The following is an 18557-nucleotide window of genomic DNA, read 5'->3' on the forward strand; positions in this document are numbered from 1 at the left end:
ACAAAACAAAAAGGAAATGTGCTTTTAGAATTGAGGGAGGGCAGACTGTAATGTTCTTCTCACTCTGTTTTGAATGTGAACGAATGCCTCTCGCCCTGAGTCTGGCTGTATCAATTTACAGGGTAACTTTTTTTAACCTAGAACGACTTCCAATCACTCTTTTCGGCTCCGGGAGAGACAAAAGGTCCGCCGTCTCTGGTGCGTCATCTCTTCTGTGATTGGTCGCTGGTTTTCCGGGACACGCCCAACAATCCTGATTGGACGTCAATGCCCTTTTGTTAGGGCAAAGGTGGACCCCGGTGCTCCGCCGCGGGCCTGCCGGCAGCCAACGCGCAGGCGTGCAATCTCGCGTTCGGATTGGTGGAGGACCTCCTCCTTGCTCGGCGCACGCTCCGTGGGCCAGAAGGGCGGAGCTGCCGCTGTCAGTTGGTCGGAGAGCCGCGGCCTGAGGCGTTCTACCCATCCCTCCCCCTTCCCGGCGCCTCAGACACAAGGTGAGGCGGCCCGGGGCGGCGAGGGCCGGGGCCGGGGCCGGAGCTGGGGCCGGGGCCCGGAGATAGCGCTCGGTCCAGCCGGGGCCCTGCAGGCGGGGCGGGCCGGGGCGGAGGCCTGGGCGCGGGATCGCGAGGCCCGACGCCCTGCAGAGCCCCGCGCAGCCGCCTTCCCGGCCGGCCGCACGCAGCTGGCTGTGTGGGAAGAGCCTGGCGGTGCCCAGTCGGGACATTGTGGGGGTGCGATGGGCCCAGGTGGTGGGAGAGGAAGAGCTGCAGTCCCTCATACCTTTCAGCTCTCGGCAATCCTCCTGCCTCAGCAACCCGAAGCTAGGGTTGCGTTATAGGCGTGGTGACCCATGCCTGCCTGGGGTGGGACCTCTTTGCTTGTGCCTGGGTTTGTCTCTTTGTCAGCTTTTCTCAAGCATTCTGTGGAACAAATATTGGGGAGTAGGTTTGGGAAGGAGAAAACACATTCCCGAAAAGCCAAGATTTCTGTTGTACTGCCCGCCTTGACGGTGTACTAGCAGTAAAGGCAGATGTCCCCAGACCGTTATCTGTTTCTTAGAAGCAGAGCTGTGCGTAGGTATACTGATGCCTGTGTGCTCCAGTGATTAAACTGGATGCAGCTAGGTCTCTGAAGATCTAACTGAAGTTTGGGATCCTTAGTCATCATGCAGTTCCCCGATTTCCGTAGAATTTGAGACACCCCTCCCCCCCCAAAAAAAAAATCAAAGCAGAACATGGACAGATAGAAACAAATAACACTCAAGTGGATGCAGCTTGGAGCAAGTGAAATTTATCTTAGTTGTTTAGTTTGTGGAAATGCCAAAGAAGCTGAGATTTAACTTTAAAACGTTCGATAGACTCAGATTAGGACCTTAATTATGTCTTGACTGAGAAACGGTAGGCAAGGCCCCTGGCCTGTATAAGGCTTGGTAATCCCGTCTGTGAACTGCAGTTTCCTTTGTTTTGATAAAACTGTATATGTGAAGTGTTTAGTGCATTGGTTTGGTGCACTGGGCTCTTAACTTTTAAGAATACTTGTTTACTGGTAAGTGGTGACAGCTGGAACCCATCGATTGCCGGTGCAGAAGGTCCCGTTGTTGACGCTGGATGGATAGTAGTGATTGTCAAATTCACATCTGAGATGAGAAGCTGAGCTGAGGTGGAGTGATGGGAAAGCAGGCTGGATATGACTATAGCCTTGGCTCTGGATGACCACTGTGGTGTGAATCAGGCCACTCTCAGTTTTGGCCCTGGGTTCTACTACAACACATTTGGCCACATGGTTTTTCATCTGTGCTCCAAACAAGAATATCGAGATGAGAGGGTAGCGGTTAGCATCTATTGCATGCTTGTGAAGTACACAAACACATCTGAGCTCAGCAAATTCTCAGAACAGACCCACAAGATACATAGTTAGTAGCTCCATTTTATGAATGAGGATGCTGTGGCTGAGATTTTAAAACTTAGCCAAAATTTCAGAGCCTATAATACAGAGTGAGGGTTTAAGTATTGGTCATCCAAATCTGTGTCTTTCAATTACTGTGCTAAACGTCTTGAGAAGAGGCCTTAGGAGTACGGTGTGAGCGTGGGGCAGTGTTTAAGTTAATCCTCGTTACTGCTTTCTCTGTCTCTCAAGTCTTATTCTCTACCCTTTCCACTTCCTGGATCTAAAGTATAGAAGTTACAGACTCCCATCCACTAACAGGCTAGGTGCACATAGGCACTGAGAATTCCTGTGGGTTTCAAAGAAAAGTTTTAAAGCTCTGATGTAGATAATCTTAGAGAATCATGTTTTCAGAGGCAGGGTTGCTGATAAGTCACAAGATAGCCGTGTAAGTGTGTGTGTGTGTGTGTGTGTGTGTGTGTGTGTGCTATGCTCAGCAACCCCACACATCACAGACATGGCAGTGCATGTCACCCTAGTGCTAAGGAGGTAAATAGAGGTAGGACTTTTAGAGCTTGCTCTAAAGCCACTGTAGTGGAATCGGTGAGTTCCAGGTTCATTCAAAATATGTCTTAAAAAGTAAGATAGAGAGGGAGCAAGAGAGACACCCAGAGTGGACTATGGCCTCCACATGTCCACAGAGACATGCACACAGACAGACATACACACACGAAACATCTTTCTGTCGATTGAAAGTTTGAACATCGTTTAAATGGAGAGGAATACTTTTTTAAAAAAATTACCATGTAGATTAGTTTTCTTATATTGTCATACATTTGATATTTTGAATTCTTAAAGTGTGATCCTCAAATACTATAGTAGCTTGAATAACTTTAAAAACAGAATTTTGAAAAAAAATTTTTAACTTACTTTCTCTGGAGTGCAGAGAATCTCTGTGAACCGAGGTGGGAAACAGGAGAAAGCAGTGTTCGGTGCTGCTTGGGAGCATGCTGGATTTTACAGGTCTTCAGTAGTGCTATGTGAAGATGCTCAATAGCTTTCATGAGGAGAGCTGCCTGAGAGTCCGCTTTTGTATTTGTACACTGGGCATTCTGTCTCTGAAAGATTTTCATGTGTTCACCTTTCCTCCTCTTTGTAATTGTCCTCAGTAAAAAGATTTACAGTGTTTCTGAGGTTTTTTTTAAAGTATTGTTCTGTGTATGTCCTTTGCATTTCAAAGCGCATGTAAGTAAGGCATGGGGAAGGTTCCTCTGTCACATCCTTTAACTACCTTGTCTTTGGAAGAACAAGTTTATATTTTACTGTTGCATCTGATTCTTTCTCATGCTGCAGACCATTCATCAAACAGTGCATTCAAGAGCTGCAAGTCTGTTACCCAAGATGATGAATGCTGACATGGATGGTAAGGCTTTGTTCTTCTTTGTGTGTGTGTGCTTCTGGCTTTCTGTATGCTTTTGCTTTATTAAGCAATGGAAAGGGCAGGGAAACAATCTTTATAAGGTTTAGGTTAGCTGGGCAGTGATAGCATATGCTTTTAAACCCAGCACTTAGGAGACAGAGACAGGTTGATCTCCAAGTTTGAGGCCAGGCTGGTCTACAGAGAGTTCCAGGACAGCCAGGGCTACATAGAGAAGATTTAAGTGTAGCTTTTTTCCCATTTACTTTAGAAAGCATCCAAGGTGACTTCCGTTCTGTAACTGTATGGCAAGTTCAGCTTAGTGCCCATCTACCCTGAAGTGTACATGGTAATTAAGACAATGGTTATAAAATGTTCTGCAGAATTTTAAGTGCTGCATGCTAAAACAGTGTTTATTAATAATAAATTTAACACTTTTGATTACAGCAGTTGATGCTGAAAATCAGGTGGAATTGGAAGAAAAGACTCGACTTATTAATCAGGTGTTGGAACTCCAACACACACTTGAAGGTTAGACTGCATTTAGTAGTTTTTGTGAATGGCATCCAGGTAACTTCAGAGTCCATGTTAGTAGTTGGTGGGGTTTTACTTGTTTGCTTTGTTTTTGTTTTTTTGTTATTTTGTACATGTGGGCAGATGTGTGTGCAGGGCACTCTTATGGAATCAGAGGCTGACCTGTGGGCCCATTCCTCCTATCACGTGGATCTTGGAACTGAACTCAGGTCACAGGTTTGGGTTGCAGGTGTCTTTACAGCGAGCCATGTTGCAAGTCCCAATCGTTTTCTCTTTGTTGCCGTTGTCTACAGCCCTGCCTGGTGGTCTAAAGGACACATTTGCCTCAGTAAGATTGGTCACTGCTCTCATGTGTCCTCTTTAAGGTGTTGGCAAGATGCTGGCTTACCGCGAGAGCTCTTTTTTACTCTGGCAGTGTGTTCCTAAGCCTGCTTCAGGAAGACCCTATTAAGATGAAAAGAAACATTACTTCCAGAGATTCAAACTGATGGGAGATTTGTTTCCATTTCCTAATTTCCTTCCATCAAATTACTAGTGCCACCAACATGTCTTCTGTGGCCAGTGTCATTAAGTATTGTTAAGTTTGGGGCACAAAGTGAGCAATAGCTTCTCATTTGACAGTGACAGTCAGCTCTACCCAGACTGTCTGATTTACAGGCCTTCTTTAGTTGCATTTCTGTGTGACTCATTTTCTCAGTTCCTTCAGGCCTCTGGTCAAATTACCCTTAGAGAATAGTTAACTCTAAAAAGACTGCTCGCATCCGGGCCATGATGGTGCAGGTCTTTTCGGGAGGCAGAGGCAGGTGAATCTCTGTGAGTTCAAGGCCAGCCTGGTCTACAAGAGCTAGTTCCAGGACATGCTTCAAAGCTACAAAGAAACCCTGTATCGAAAAACCTAAATAAATAAATAAATACCTTCTCATCTGCTTTTATGACCCTTAGCCATTTTTCTTTTTCTCCACAAAAAGTGTGACATACTGTATAATGACATGCTCAGTGTTTCCTCCTGACACCTGGGTGCCCATGTTATGAATGCACGTGTGCTCACATGTAACCATGCTCACTGCTGCCTCTAGAATGGTGCCTGCTTCTGTTGTCACTGCACATTTGTGAGGTGTGTGGATGGAGATGACTTTGCACTTGCTCCCTAGGACCGACATCTGTTGAATTATTAACTAATGTTTAATTGCTGCTTGGGTCTCACAGAATCTCTATAGGAATCTAGCTGTGTTAAGCTGCAGATCATAAATATTTCCAGTAAAGACATTATAGTTTCATGTGGCAGGACATGGACCTTTATAAACACAGTGTTGTCTAACCACTGTAAGAGTTAACATGAATGCTGTCTACAGACTGAGTTCCTGGGAAACTCTGTCAACAGGCACCATCTTCTGACTTATACTCAGTAAATTCTTTTTGCTTAAGTCTTTAACCCCATTAATCTGAATTGAAAAGCAGAAAATTTATGAATTGTGATACCTATTTATTGGTGGTGCTTGGGGTCAAGTCCAGGGTCTCACACATGAAGGCAAGGAAACTGGGAACACCCTTAGCCTTGTCTCAATGTTTTAAGAAGGAATCTTGCATTTCATAACATGGAATAATTGACATGATTTTATTGATAATTATATTTTTGTTTTTTTTTTTAATATAGATCTTTCTGCAAGAGTAGATGCAGTTAAGGAAGAAAATCTGAAGCTAAAATCAGAAAATCAAGTTCTTGGACAATATATAGAAAATCTCATGTCTGCTTCTAGTGTTTTTCAAACAACTGATACAAAAAGCAAAAGGAAGTAAAGGGTTCACCTCCCTCTTGTCATGGAGTTGCTGCTTTTTCTTTTCTTTAAAGCTTGGATATGATCCAGAAGTTACAGTATCCTCCTTTGCTTCCTTGAGTATTTATAAAGAGAATGTCAGATCTAGGTAATATTAACTGCTTAACAGGAAACATCCCTAAGTTAACATTATATGTATTACGTTAGTCTATGACAATGTGCAAATGTAGAGACTTTATAATTAGAATTACAGATATTTATGAAACTTGAAGATGAATGTTTTGCCAATTTGCTTATATATATATATATAGGTTTAGCGCTGTCTTTTATCATATGCCTAACTCGTAAAATACACAAGAGAATAACCATGTTGTGACAAAGTGACCAAAACCATGTACTGAATGCACAGCTCTGTACCTTGTCCACCGTCGTGTGCCTCTCCTCCATCTGCCTCTTCCTGCCCATCTCCCTGACAGTAACCTGAGTAGTTGTCACCTACCAGAGCAACCTGAACTGTAATTGTTGATTCTTAACCAAAATAAGACATTTTCTTAGCTAAAGCTTGCCATTTGTGATATTTAGTAATAAGATAGGATTGCTGGTTTCTCTTTAATCAACTGAAAATAGATTGAGCTATAAAATATGAAGATTTTCTTTGAAATGTAAATTGTCACATTGAGAAACTCAGCACTCTCTTTTGCACAAAATAGCCCATTTGGTGTTGAAAAGATGAGAGTGCTGGTCACGTGTATGTGAAAAATAGAGAATCTTGAGGAAAAATAGAAAGGGGGCAAACTGGATAAACAGAAGTAACCAGCTCCAAATACTTATCCTCTAGATGCGTTACCTCTGGCCCACAGCTGCACTTTTGGGACAGTATGAGATCAGACTAAGTCTGACTGACATAAGCGGGTTAAGTAAGCCACAGGTCAGAGAGAGACCAGTTAAGAATTTGGTCTCAAGGTTTGTTTGTACCCAGGAGACCTTTTGCAAAATGAATTGAGAGTATATTAGTATCAGAATCATGAATATAAGAGAGTTTTGTATATGTGATACTTTTTAACCTTAGTATTTTATCTCAGTTGTTTTCCCAGAAGTTTTGTAAACTCAGCTATGTTGTTTGCACAATTTTAGTCATTTCTTTCAATAATTTTTAAAAATTTAGTTTGTAGCTTTCATTTGATAAAGGAGTTGATATTGAAAGTAATATTGAAATGTTATAATAGGGAAGATCCACTAATGCAGCTGATGGCTCTTAGATTGGGCTGTGTTGACTCGTGGAATTATCTAATGTATTAGTGGCTTTAGCTATATGGACATGTAATCCTCACATTGCAGATATTTTGCAACCCTTTTGTGACTGCATTACAAATATTTAAAATTGTGTTCAGGTTATGCTTTGCTGTTTAATAAAAAGCTGTTTCAGAGGTTGTGTGTGTTTTGATACAGTTGCTAAGTAAATGTGCCATTGTACTCTTGGTTTTTAGTGCCACAGTGTAATAATATATCTTATGTAAGCATCCAAGACTGCTACAACAGTAACCTTTTATTAAGTGTTTCAGGAGCTTACCTAGCTAGCTGGTAAGTTCCAAGGAAGGGGCTGTGTTTGGGTTAGGCTCCTACCCTCTATTGTTCCCAGCCTAGCTGGCTCTACTGCACAGATTGTTCTGCATCTCCAATTACACTATTCCATTCACAGGAAAGAAAATGGGAGTGTGCAGAGTCCAGGTGTTACGGGCTCTAACTTGAAATGGCACGGGCCTCTATACATCCAAAGTCTAGGGTGGCTGATAAATGATTTCATTTATCATTTGGGAATGCCATGTGTGGCTACAGCTTATCCCTGTGGAAGGAGGTGAAGGACCTGCCACTAGCAGTCCAGCTGCAGCTTAATCTTTTGCTACAGAGTATCTGGAACTACTTTCCCTCACAGAGAACGCATCCCAGCACCCCTGATCTAGTTAAATGGTAAGCTCAAAATCCAAGAGCTCTCTTGAGATCCCTCAGTTTACCTGTTCTCATTCTTCCCTGGTCTAGAGTATTATGGGACAGGGTGGTCAAGGAAAAGTTCTCATTATGGAGAGGGAGCGGAGTCAAAATAAATCTTCAGATTTGAGGCGATTGTGGAATACCTTGCTGTAGACCTGATCTGATCAAGATTTTCCTTTTTCAGCATCTCTTGTGCTTCTCATCCCAGACGTTATTCTGTTCCACCCCATCCCACCCCTCAGGCTGGGAAAGCAGTTTTTTTTTTATTGTTTTTTCTTTTGCTAGTATAACCTCCTCAAACAAACATGAAGCTTTATAACTGGTTCACATTCATTCCCTGTTTGATTTTGGTTGCACAGAGGTCGGAGGACAACCTGTAGGAGTCCTTTCCTTCTACCATGTGGGTTCTGGGGACCAAGCTCAGGAGGGCAGGTTGTACCCTAACTGATGTGGGATGTCCTAGATATGTGTTGTTTTTATTGGTTAATGAATAAAACTGTTGGGCACCCTGACAGCTCTTAGGACTGGAGAGGGAGGAGGAGGGGGAGTGGGAGGGAAATGGGAGGAGGGGAGGAAGTAGAAATTTTTAATAAATAAATAAAAGGAAAAAAAAAGAAAAAAATGAATAAAGCTGTTTGGACCAATGGCTCAGCAGAGTAAAGCCAGACGGGAAATCAGAACAGAGATAGAGTAGATGGAGTCAAGGAGATGCCATGTTGCTGCCGAAGGAGAAAGATGCCAGATCCTTACCAGTAGGCCACAACCTTGCAATGATATGTAGATTAATAGAAATGGATTAATATAAGATGTAAGAGCTAGCTAGGAATATGCCTGAGTCATTGGCCAAACAACGTAATTAATACAGTTTCTGTGTGATTATTCGGGTCTGGGCAACCAGGAAATGAATGAACAGTCTCCCTTTACATCTAATGAAAGTCATCTTTCTTTGAAGCCGTTTGTCTGTGTCAGGCCCAGTCAAGCTCTTTTCAGCCTTGACTTGTAAGCGTTTCCCCCGCTAGGATTTGACTTCCTAATAGAGGAGACTACCTTGGGACCAACTGAAATGCAAGGAAGACAGCTCTGGCCAGAGCAGAGCTACAGGCTGGAGGTGGGGTCCTTTTGGTGTAACAAGTACCAGAGAAATAGTTTTCTTTTACTTTTTAAAACAATCTTTTAAACTGAAAATTCACTCAGTATATTCTGATCACAGTTTCCCATCCCCCACCTCTCAGGTCTTCCATTTACCCACCCATCTAACTCCACACCTCTCTGGTTTTTCAAGACAGGGTTTCTCTGTTAGCCTTGGCTGTCCGAGAACTTGCTCTGTAGACCAGGTTGGCCTTGAACTCACAGAGATCTACCCATCTCTGCCTCCTGAGTGCTGGGATTAAAAGTGTGCATCACCACTGCCTGGCTCTTTTCCTTTCTATAGAAAACATTTTCAAAACAGGCAAATAAACCATAGTAGTGAAACAGCAAAAAGGGATAAGCACGAAGAAGCATGGAGACCTGAGTGGGCATGGTCAGCATGTATGTAACACTAGCCTTGGGGGTGGGGGAGGGAGCATAGGTGGGCAGACCTCTTGAGCTCTCAGACCAGTCAGTTTAGCCAATAGATGGGTTCTAGGTTCAGTGATAGACCTGTTCCATAAATAAGGAGAAGAGTGATAGAGGCAGACACCACACATTGACCTATGGCCTCTCCACATGCATGCACACACTGCCACATGCACACACTTGTACACCACACACAAAATATAGGTGGGAAACGACATAGTGTCTATTTCTGACCCAGTCTTTCCTTGATTCAGTGACCAACAGACCTTAGAGTTCTCATCTAACCTTATCAATTGCCTGATCCAGCAAGAATTCTGCCAGGGCAGTTCCGTTCAGAGAGTCCCTCAGCTGCCACAGGTGAGGTGACAACCCAGGCCTGCCCTCAGCAGTAACGTTTAGCAATAATCCCCTTACGGATGCTTCTGCTTAGTATATTTCCATTCTCCAACCCTCCAGCTCACTAATCTCTGCTTGCTACACTAGTAGCTGAGGTCCTCTTAGCAATCTCAAGTCTTGCCACGCAGCACAGCACTCCTGCACAGTGGTGTTAATTTTCTCTACTACTTTTCTCTCTGTGGTGCTGGAGTCAGCCTGTCAGGAAACAGCAGCAAGCTGCCTGTTAAGGACCAGATGTGTCCTTAAACACACTGAAATCGTGACACACAATGGGATGGAATTGGGCCGTGTAACCTTAGAGAAAGACATGATGAAGGCAGAGCAACTGTAGAGAACCCGCTTGCCACTCACTTAAGGGCACAGGAAAAGAGCACACTCAGCAGCTGGGAGGAGGGCCCTCATTGGAGCCCGGCTGCATAGGCACCGTGTCTTACTTGGCCTCCAGGACTGTGAGGAGTGTGTTTCACTGTTGTTCAGAAGCCACCTAGGCTGTAGTGTTTTGTTATAGCAGCCAGACAGAAGGTGGCACCTCCCACCAGGTCCTTCAATCCTGACACTATCATATTTCTGCTGCTCACTATTTACGGGGTACCGCAGACCTTACAGAACCAGATGCTTCGGGATTTGGCATGTTTCAGATTTTATAAACTGTTATGACTTATATAGGGACACAATTTGGAGCAGTTTGTGTCTGCATCAGAATCTATGAGAATCTGATAGTTGGGAGAAAGAATGAGTATATAAAACAGAAGCGCAGAGAAAAGCCCAGCTAGCAGGTCAGGCTGGGCTGCCGAGTGAGATGGTGTTCAGGCGGTGAAGCTGCTTGTGCAGAGATCGCCCTTTCCTTTGAAACTGTTCTTAAAGCAGCAAACGCTTTTGATGTAAAAGTGGCCGACATCAGCTGAGCACTCATCTCCTCTCACAGGTCCGAATACCTCACCCTCATTCCTGCCAGTTCTTTCCCCTTTAATACGTGGTCCTTCCATAGGATAAAAATGAGAGTAGAACCAGGCAGTGGTAGCGCACGACTTTAGTCCCAGTGCTCTGGGAGGCAGAGGCAAGAGGATCTCTGAGTTCGAGGCCAGCCTGGTCTACAGAATGAGTTCCAGGACAACCAGAGCTGTTACACAGAGAAACCCTGTCTCAAACAAAAGAGCCATAAAAAATAGAATTTTAGAACCTAAGATTAATTTTATGGTCAGAAACAAAGAGAAGTGGGTCTTAACTCTTTAGCTTTAAGCTTCACTTTGTCCGATAGTGCTAACACCCACTCCTGACTGTTGCCAGGAACTTCTCAGTGCTGTCATAACCGATATAACCACTACCAAGTCTCAGAGATTGTTTTCATTCTTAAGATCGCTTGCAAAGAGCCTGTCACATGATAGCTGCAAACAGATGGACGGAAGAGTGACAGCCTTGCCTCTTAGCTACTTCACCCAGAAAACTACAACAGGCTCCAACCAAACCCAGAGATTAGTGGAATTTAAATGACAAATTTACTGTAACAAAGACTTAGGTTGACTCTATGACAGCGTCTCTCTAGGTGACCCTGGCTGTCCTGGAACTCACTGTGTAGACCAGGGTAGCCTCAAATGCACAGAGACCCACCTGTCTCTGCCTTCCGAGTGCCACCGCACTCAGCCCAGAGTCTGTCTTATGCCATAGGAGTTTTGAGGAGTGATACTAGAAGCTGAACTCATACACTCTAACCAGTTACAGTGGTTATCTTGTTTTAAGGTTTCCCAAAGATTTATCAAATGTCCGTTATTAAAATTTGAAAGTAACCCTAAGTCTCTACAAAACATATAAAAGACACTATGGCAGACACGTAAAGATGGTTTTCTGGCTGTCCTACTGTCTCCTGGACTGCCCTCACTATTCTGTGCACTAGGGCCTTCAGAGACAGACTAAATGTTCCCACAGTGGCTGGAGAGAAGGCTTGGTGTTAAGCTCACACCATTCTTGCAAAGTTCCCAGCACTTGCATGGAATCTTGCAACCTCCTGTAGCCACAGCTCCAGGGCGTTCCCAGGTAAATGTTACCCCATGCAGAATACATATAAGTAAAAAATAAAAAGTCTTTAAATATATTTCCAAGTTTATGTTTTCTCCCGTCAGCTCGTCTCATTAAAACTGTCAAGAGGAGATGATTTCTGTGGTGGTTTGGCGTAATGGTTAACGCTGTACACTCTGAATCCAGCGATCTGAGTTCGTATCTCGGTGGAACCTGTTCCTTGAGGAAGAGACCTGGTCAGACACCCTCATCAAATCAGACCACGAAATCCAATGTAAATGGGCTGCCTTGCATGCTTCAGCATTTCTGGGGGCATGTTTCACTTCACTTCTTAAATGAGAATGGCATTCATAAGCATACATACTGAATACTTGGTCCTCAGATGGTAGAACTGTTTGGGAAGGATTAAGAGGTGTGACCTTGTTGGAAGAGGTTGTATCACTGGGAAGTAGGCTTTGAGATGTCAAAAGATTTATGCTGCACTGGCTAGTGTTGGGTGTCAACTTGACACAGGTTAGAGTCAGTTGAGGAAGTGCCTCCATAATATCCAGTTGTAAAGCATTTTCTCAGTTAGTGATCTATGAGAGAGGACCTAGCACATGGTGGGTGGTGCCATGCCTGGGTCGCTAGTCCTGGGTTCTATAAGAAGGTGGGATAAGCAAGCCAGGAAAAGCAAGCCAGCAAGCAGCTCCCCTCCATGGTCTCTACATCAGCTCCTGCATCCAGGATCCTGCCCTGTTTGAGTTCCTGTTCTGACTTCCTTCAATGATGGAGAGCAATGCTTAAGAGTAAGCCAAATAAACCCTTTCCTCCCCAACTCGTTTTTTGGTCATGGTGTTTTGTTGAGGCAATAGAAAGAAATCTTAATTGAGACACATGACATTCTCAGTGTGTTCTCTGTCTCTTACTTGCAGACCAAGGTGCAAGTTCTCAGCTGTTCCTGTTACCATGCCTTTGCTGTAATCTTCTGAAACCCTAAGCCCAAATTAAACTCTTTTATAAGTTTCCTTGGTCATGTCTTATCACCGAAGTAGAAAACAAAAATGAAGACAGCTTTATTTCCTAACCTCACACTGCCGGAAAGCGTGGGACCTAGATGCTTTAGGAATAAATGATTGAGACTGTTTGAAATATGTTTTATTATACAACAGATTTAAGAAATTGCCTAAGCTGGGTGATGGTGGTGCACGCCTTTAATCTCAGCACTCAAGAGGCAGAGGTAGGCGGTAGGTAAGTTCGAGGCCAGCTGGGTCTACATGAGCTAGTTCCAGGACAGGCACCAAAGCTACACAGAGAAACCCTGTCTCAAAATACAAAACACAACAACAACAAAACAAAAATGTTGTCTAAGTCACTTGATATCTCATCTCTCATCTTGCTAAAGGTAAACATATAGCCCAAATCTAAGAGATCTCACAGGTGTGTCCGGAGTGTGAGAGACGTGTTGTCTGTTCTCAACAGCTTCTGCTGCACACAAACATTTTACATGCATGCATGCACACACATAAGGACAACTTTGGAATTCAGATCTCTCTGCCTTGCCATGCCCACATGGCAAGCACTTTTGCCCACTGAGCCATCTCCTTTGATCAATGAAATCATTTTGAGAATTCTAGATTCTCTGGTACACTGAATGCATCGCAGTGGTTCATCTCACACTAGCACTTCCATTTGTGTTCCTCCAAATGGAGATGGACACTAATGTCATTCTGGAGAAATGGCCAGTGGAAGGGAGCCTCGCTGAAGAGTGTTTTCTAGGAAAAGCAGCAGAGGCTGGAGAGCTGGCTCAGTCATTAAGAGCAGGAGCTGCTCCCGCAGAGACCAGGGCAAGAGCTCACAACCTCCTGTGACTCCAGTTCCAGGGCGTCTGGCGCCCTCTTTGGGTCTCCACGGGTTCCTGCACCAAGAGTTTATGCACGCTGGAACACGGCCCTGGGGAAAACAGTCACTCTGCTTTTGCAACACTCTGAAAGATGTGAACAGTCTCATTGGCTCCGCTCAGTCTCCTTTCAGAAGGTGAAGCTAGGGTGTATTTCCAGTGTGGGAGTTCTGAGCACACCTATGCAAGGGAGCTGTTGAAAGGTGGGGTGTGCGTATCTACAAAACCCCAACCATAAAAGTTCCTTCCCCAGGAGCTCAGTATTAAGTCGTCCTCTTATCTTCCTGGAGACTCGAATGGCCTTTTGAAAGGTTGACACACGCTGCTCAAGAGTGAAACATTCTTCAGGAAAACATTTTGAGTAAAACAACACTGAAAAGGTAGCTCTTTGGGGCACCTATGGGAGGAGAGATGAGCAACTTGGAGTCTGCCTGAGGGACTAGCAACAGGCACTGACAGAGGTCCTGATTGTCTAACCAGTGAGGGGCGACCATGCAATGCCACTGGATCTGGACACAGCCTGGGTACTGGGAAGAAGGTATATAAGGTTCTTCCCATTACTGAATTAATGAACCTGCTGTTTGCTTTTTACCTGACTCCAGATGTCTATGCTATTGACTGCTGTGGGACAATGGTCTGTACCCTGTCACTAGAGTTTTAAATAAATGCTGATTGCTCGGTGGCCTGGGATGGGGGGGGGGGGAAGGAGGAAGGATGAATATGGGATCAGGGAAGAATATATTTCAACTAAGGGAGTCATTTTAGGGTTTACAGGAGACTTGATTATATATGGGATTCCAGGTCCAAGGAGAGATCCCCAGATTTCTCTCTGGACAGAGGAGAGGGTGCCTGAACTGGCCTTGGCCCATACCATACTGATGTATATTTTGCTTATCACCATAGATCCTTCATCTGGCGAAGGACGGCGATAAAGTCGGAGACCCACATTGGAGCACCGGACTGAGCCCCCCGAGGTCCAAATGAGGAGCAGAAGGAGGAAGAACATGAAAAACGGAATCAGTACTGCGAGGGATGCTATCACCCACTGATACAAGGAAACGGATCTAATGAGAGTTTACCAAGGCCAGTTGGACTGGGACTGAACGAGGATGTGATCTAACCAGATTCTCGGAATTTGGCCGGATTCTCTGACTGTGGCTGGCCCAAAGTCTTTCTGAAAAGCCATTGACTATGATACTGGGACCTGTTTCCTCTGCATATTCTGGATTTTGAGGATCCAGTCTGTTTGGATACTCACCTTCCTGGACCTGGAGGGAGGAGGGAGGAACTTGAACTTCCCACAGGGCAGGAAACCCTGACTGCCCTAAGGGACGAAGAGGGAGGAGGAGAGGGAGTGGGGGGAGTGGGAGGGTGTTGGGAAGAGGGGCGGAAATGGAAACTTTTATAATTTAATAAAATTTACTTTCAAAAAAATAAATAAAATAAATAAATAAATAAATGCTGATTGACCAGGCAGGAAGTAGAGGCGGGTAATGAGAATTCTGGGAAGAGGGAAGTTTCAGTCTGCAGTCGTCACCCAGACAGAGTGGAAGCCAGGCACAGAGCAAGCAAGATGTGATTGCCTCACCGAAAAAGGTACCAAGCCATGTGGCTAACACAGACAAGAATTATGGGCTAATATAAGTTATAAGAGTTGATAAGAAGCCTGAGATACTAGGCCAATCCATTTATAATTAATATAGACCTCTGTGTGATTTCTTTGTGACTTAATGACTGTGGAAACCAGGCAGGACAGAAACCTCAAACAACAATCGACTCTGTGCCTTCTCACCTCCTCCCCTGAGGGAGGCGTTAGGACCCAGCAAGTAGGCATCTGTCTCTCTCAGATACAGCTGTGAGGATGAAACAGACTCAGAATATCTGTGACCTCATTAGCAGAAACTTACGGTAAAAAAGACAGACCTGAAGAATCATCAGAATCCTGCAAAAATAAATGAAGCCTTCGCAGTAATGATTCCTATGGAGTGGATAATTTAAATGAGAAACTACCGAGCCGTGGTAGCACACGCCTTGAATCCTAGCACTTGGGAGGCAGGAGCAGGTAGATCTCTGTGAGTTTGAGGGCTGCCTGGTCTACAGACTTCCAGAATGGTCAGAGCTACAGCCAGGCTACACAGAGAAACCCCTTCTTGATAAACCAAGAAAAAATTAAATGAAAAAAATATTTAAATTTTATTTCAAGAGTGGTAAGTGCACACAGTTTCATGAATGAGGTAAGTCATTTGGCATGAAGTGGCTACAGAAGCTTGAAAAATGTCTATCCATTATAATATGACAAGCCTATTATCTGTGTTGCATGCAGAATACGCTTGCATAGTACCCAGTGATTGCGCGAGTGACGCTTGAACATTTGTTCAATTGACATACCTGTCAACACAGAACCTCCCCAGGGAACCTCTACGTGTACTGACCTAACTATAGTGTGACACAGGCAATATAAGTGTGGTCACATACGACACTTTAAAGTGCTGATGACATCAAATGATCATACGTGAACTCGGTTACTTTCAGTCTGTACAATAGAACATACTCAAATTGTATTATAAAACTAACTTGTATCTTCTTGCATAGCCATTTAAATGGAAAGTCCAACAGTTGCTGTTTCCAATAGCAGGTATGATGACTACATGTTATCTTGCTCTACAAGACCCAAACTATCTTCCAACTATTAAAACTGTCACTTCTAAGGATATCAATCTCTTGGAGCTCATATAATGTGCCACTTTTCTTTTATTCTAAATTCAAAGACCAGTTAATTTCAAAGTTGCTTTTTCCCCCCCAAAGAAAGAAAGAAGTATCTAAAAGAGTAACATTGCTCGATATTTGGAAAGAGTTTGTGCAGATGGATCTGCTGTCTTTCTGGGCCCAGAACACCAGCTCGCTCTCTCTCTCTCTCTCTCTCTCTCTCTCTCTCTCTCTCTCTCTCTCTCTCTCGGGGATTTGCAATCTTGATACACTTCAGTCCTTCCGTACCCTCCTCTTGCGCAGTGACTTTGCCGGGGCATCTCCAGATCCTGTTCCCTCATCAGCTTCTTTCATCTGCAAAACAACCAGGGACAAAATGTTTCCTTCCCTGTGACCTCAGCTGTCGGCAGGCGCGAGCATAGTTCTCATTCTTTAAAGTGTGTGCTCTAACTGTCCAATGCTGTGTTACACGGGCTCCTGTCCTCCACGAAGTTGCCTTGCTGTCTTATTTATTTACAAGTGGCCTGGTGACATTTTCAAAATAACCCTGCTTATCAAATAAGCATGTGGCAAAGACCACTCCTGCCCACCCCTGCAGCATTTTCTTTATGACTCTGAATATGGTCTCAATCTCATAGGGAATGGCTGTGCGATTCCCACTATGGGATTAAACTACTCATCCCATTGTCTGTGAGTAACAAATCCTGAGCTGGCTTTACAGAGACTATTTCAAAACATCTGGAATGAAAGCTTCCAGAAAATTCAGGAGAGGAAAATACGATGTCCTGACAGTTTTCTCTCTTTACCTTTCAGAATGTGTTTGTACCTGACCGCAAACTTTAAGAAAAAAATGCACGCAGGAAGACATCATGCAGCTGGCATCATGTCACGACTGTACACGCAGCACACCAAGTTAGTTCACCAAGTGTGCCATTCAAAAATAATTTAGCTTACTGACAAATATATGCAAGAAAGAAAAAGACTAGAGGGTGGATTGAGATAGCTGTCTTTTCAGCAGGAGGCCTGCATTTTAGACACTCAGAGATCGCTGTACATCTTTATCAACAGAGTTATGATTATTTTTACCAATGCACTCTACCTTTACATTGTGTGGGGCTCAGGTGAAGTGCTCCTCTATCAGATGTCAACAACATGTCACACCAGTTTTCTGCCTTCTCTATCGAATTGTTTTAAAATGTCATGGAGACGCTTACTCAAGGAAACTGGGGGAGGCTGTTCCTGTAGTGAGGCTTACCTCGTCCTCAGACCCAGACTTATCGAACTTGTTCATTTCTTCCTGCGCCTCTATGGTTTCCCCTTCTTCTTCACTCTTCTCTTCCGGTTCACCAACTTCCTCTTCTAGAAGACAGATTTTATTAAAAGCAGAGATTTTGCTATGAAAGGTATTAAGAACAATTAAGGGAGATTAATTTAAATTCCACAATTAAAAAGCAACTTCTACCCTTCAAAACTCAAAAGAAAAAACCTAGCTAATTGTAAATACTTACTACTTTACACTTATAAAAAAAATCATCTTTGAAGTGAAGGGCAAGTTTGTAAAATTAGTATATAATAGACAATGCCCAAATAATTCTCAGCTTTCTGGTAGCCGTGTCTCAGTGACGCCTTCCCTCAGGGTGACCTGTCTTCTCCAGCCTGCTGTCTAAGTCAGGGTGACCTGTCTTCTCCGCCTGCTGTCTAAGTCAGGGTGACCTGTCTTCTCCAGCCTGCTGTCTAAGTCAGGGTGACCTGTCTTCTCCAGCCTGCTGTCTAAGTCAGGGTGACCTGTCTTCTCCAGCCTGCTGTCTAAGTCAGGGTGACCTGTCTTCTCCAGCCTGCTGTCTAAGTTATCTTGCAAACTGCAGGCATTGCCATTCACCTTTGTCATTCACTGGGTCTCCTCTGGATTCTCTTTAGCCAAATTGCCAACTTTGTCACTGTCATTCTGAAAGGACAGGGAGTAAGTGGGGAGAAAGGGGAGAGCAGGAGAAAGAGGAGGAGGATACCACATAATGTGGGATTTCCTTCTGTGTGCTGTGATTACCATTGATTAATAAAGAAACTGCTTTGGACCGACAACAAGGCAGAACTTAGCAAGACAGAGAAAACTAAACTGAATACTGGGGGAAAGAAGGCGGAGTCAGGGAGAAGCCATGGAGCCGTTGCCAGAGACAGATATGCTGAAACCTTGCCAGTAGGCTATGAGCCTCATAGTAAGATATAAAATTATGGAAATTGGTTAAATTAATATGTAAGAGCTAGCCAAAAAGAAGTTAGAGCTAATAGGCCAAACAGTGATTTAATTAATACAGTTTCTGTGTGGTTATTTTGGGATTCTGGACATCCGGGAACCAGCAAGTAGCCTCCTTACTACACCACTGCATGCAAACAGAAGCATGTCTTGAGA

The 18557-nt window shown here is 44.0% G+C and overlaps 2 protein-coding genes across 4 annotated transcripts in view; one reads left to right on the top strand and one right to left on the bottom strand.

Moving 5' to 3' along the window:
- Positions 1–336: 336 nt before the first annotated feature.
- Positions 337–7037, top strand: Scoc (short coiled-coil protein). Of its 3 annotated transcripts, none has more exons than XM_085682130.2 (4): positions 338–494; positions 3238–3307; positions 3752–3832; positions 5490–7037. In XM_085682130.2, exons 2-4 carry the CDS (start codon positions 3286–3288, stop codon positions 5630–5632), a joined length of 246 nt encoding a protein of 81 aa, XP_085538256.1. In that variant the 5' UTR covers positions 338–494; positions 3238–3285; the 3' UTR covers positions 5633–7037. The 3 variants fall into 3 exon arrangements, with proteins under 3 accessions (XP_085538257.1, XP_085538256.1, XP_085538255.1); XM_085682129.2 differs by having other exon boundaries at positions 339–494; positions 3749–3832; XM_085682131.2 differs by lacking the exon at positions 3752–3832 and having other exon boundaries at positions 337–494.
- Positions 7038–16177: 9140 nt separating this feature from the next.
- Positions 16178–18557, bottom strand: part of Clgn (calmegin) — a 33253-nt gene continuing 30873 nt past the window's right edge. The window contains exons 14-15 of the mRNA XM_048447505.3: positions 17406–17509; positions 16178–16504 (exon numbers count right to left, since the gene is read on the bottom strand). Of these exons, the coding sequence (XP_048303462.1) occupies positions 16424–16504; positions 17406–17509 (185 nt within the window). The 3' untranslated portion in view covers positions 16178–16423. The remainder of the gene's footprint in view (positions 16505–17405; positions 17510–18557) is intronic.

The sequence above is a fragment of the Myodes glareolus genome, chromosome 22 (genome assembly GCF_982192425.1).
Source record: "Myodes glareolus chromosome 22, mMyoGla1.1, whole genome shotgun sequence".
Lineage (NCBI taxonomy): Eukaryota > Metazoa > Chordata > Mammalia > Rodentia > Cricetidae > Myodes > Myodes glareolus.

Bases quoted from the DNA above. Each gene is read 5' to 3' on its own strand.
- Scoc (XM_085682129.2), top strand. From the start codon at position 3,286: ATGATGAATGCTGACATGGATG. The intron at 3,308-3,748 runs GTAAGGCTTTGT...TTTTGATTACAG, and splicing joins GATGAATGCTGACATGGATG to CAGTTGATGCTGAAAATCAG. The intron at 3,833-5,489 runs GTTAGACTGCAT...TTTTTAATATAG, and splicing joins ACTCCAACACACACTTGAAG to ATCTTTCTGCAAGAGTAGAT.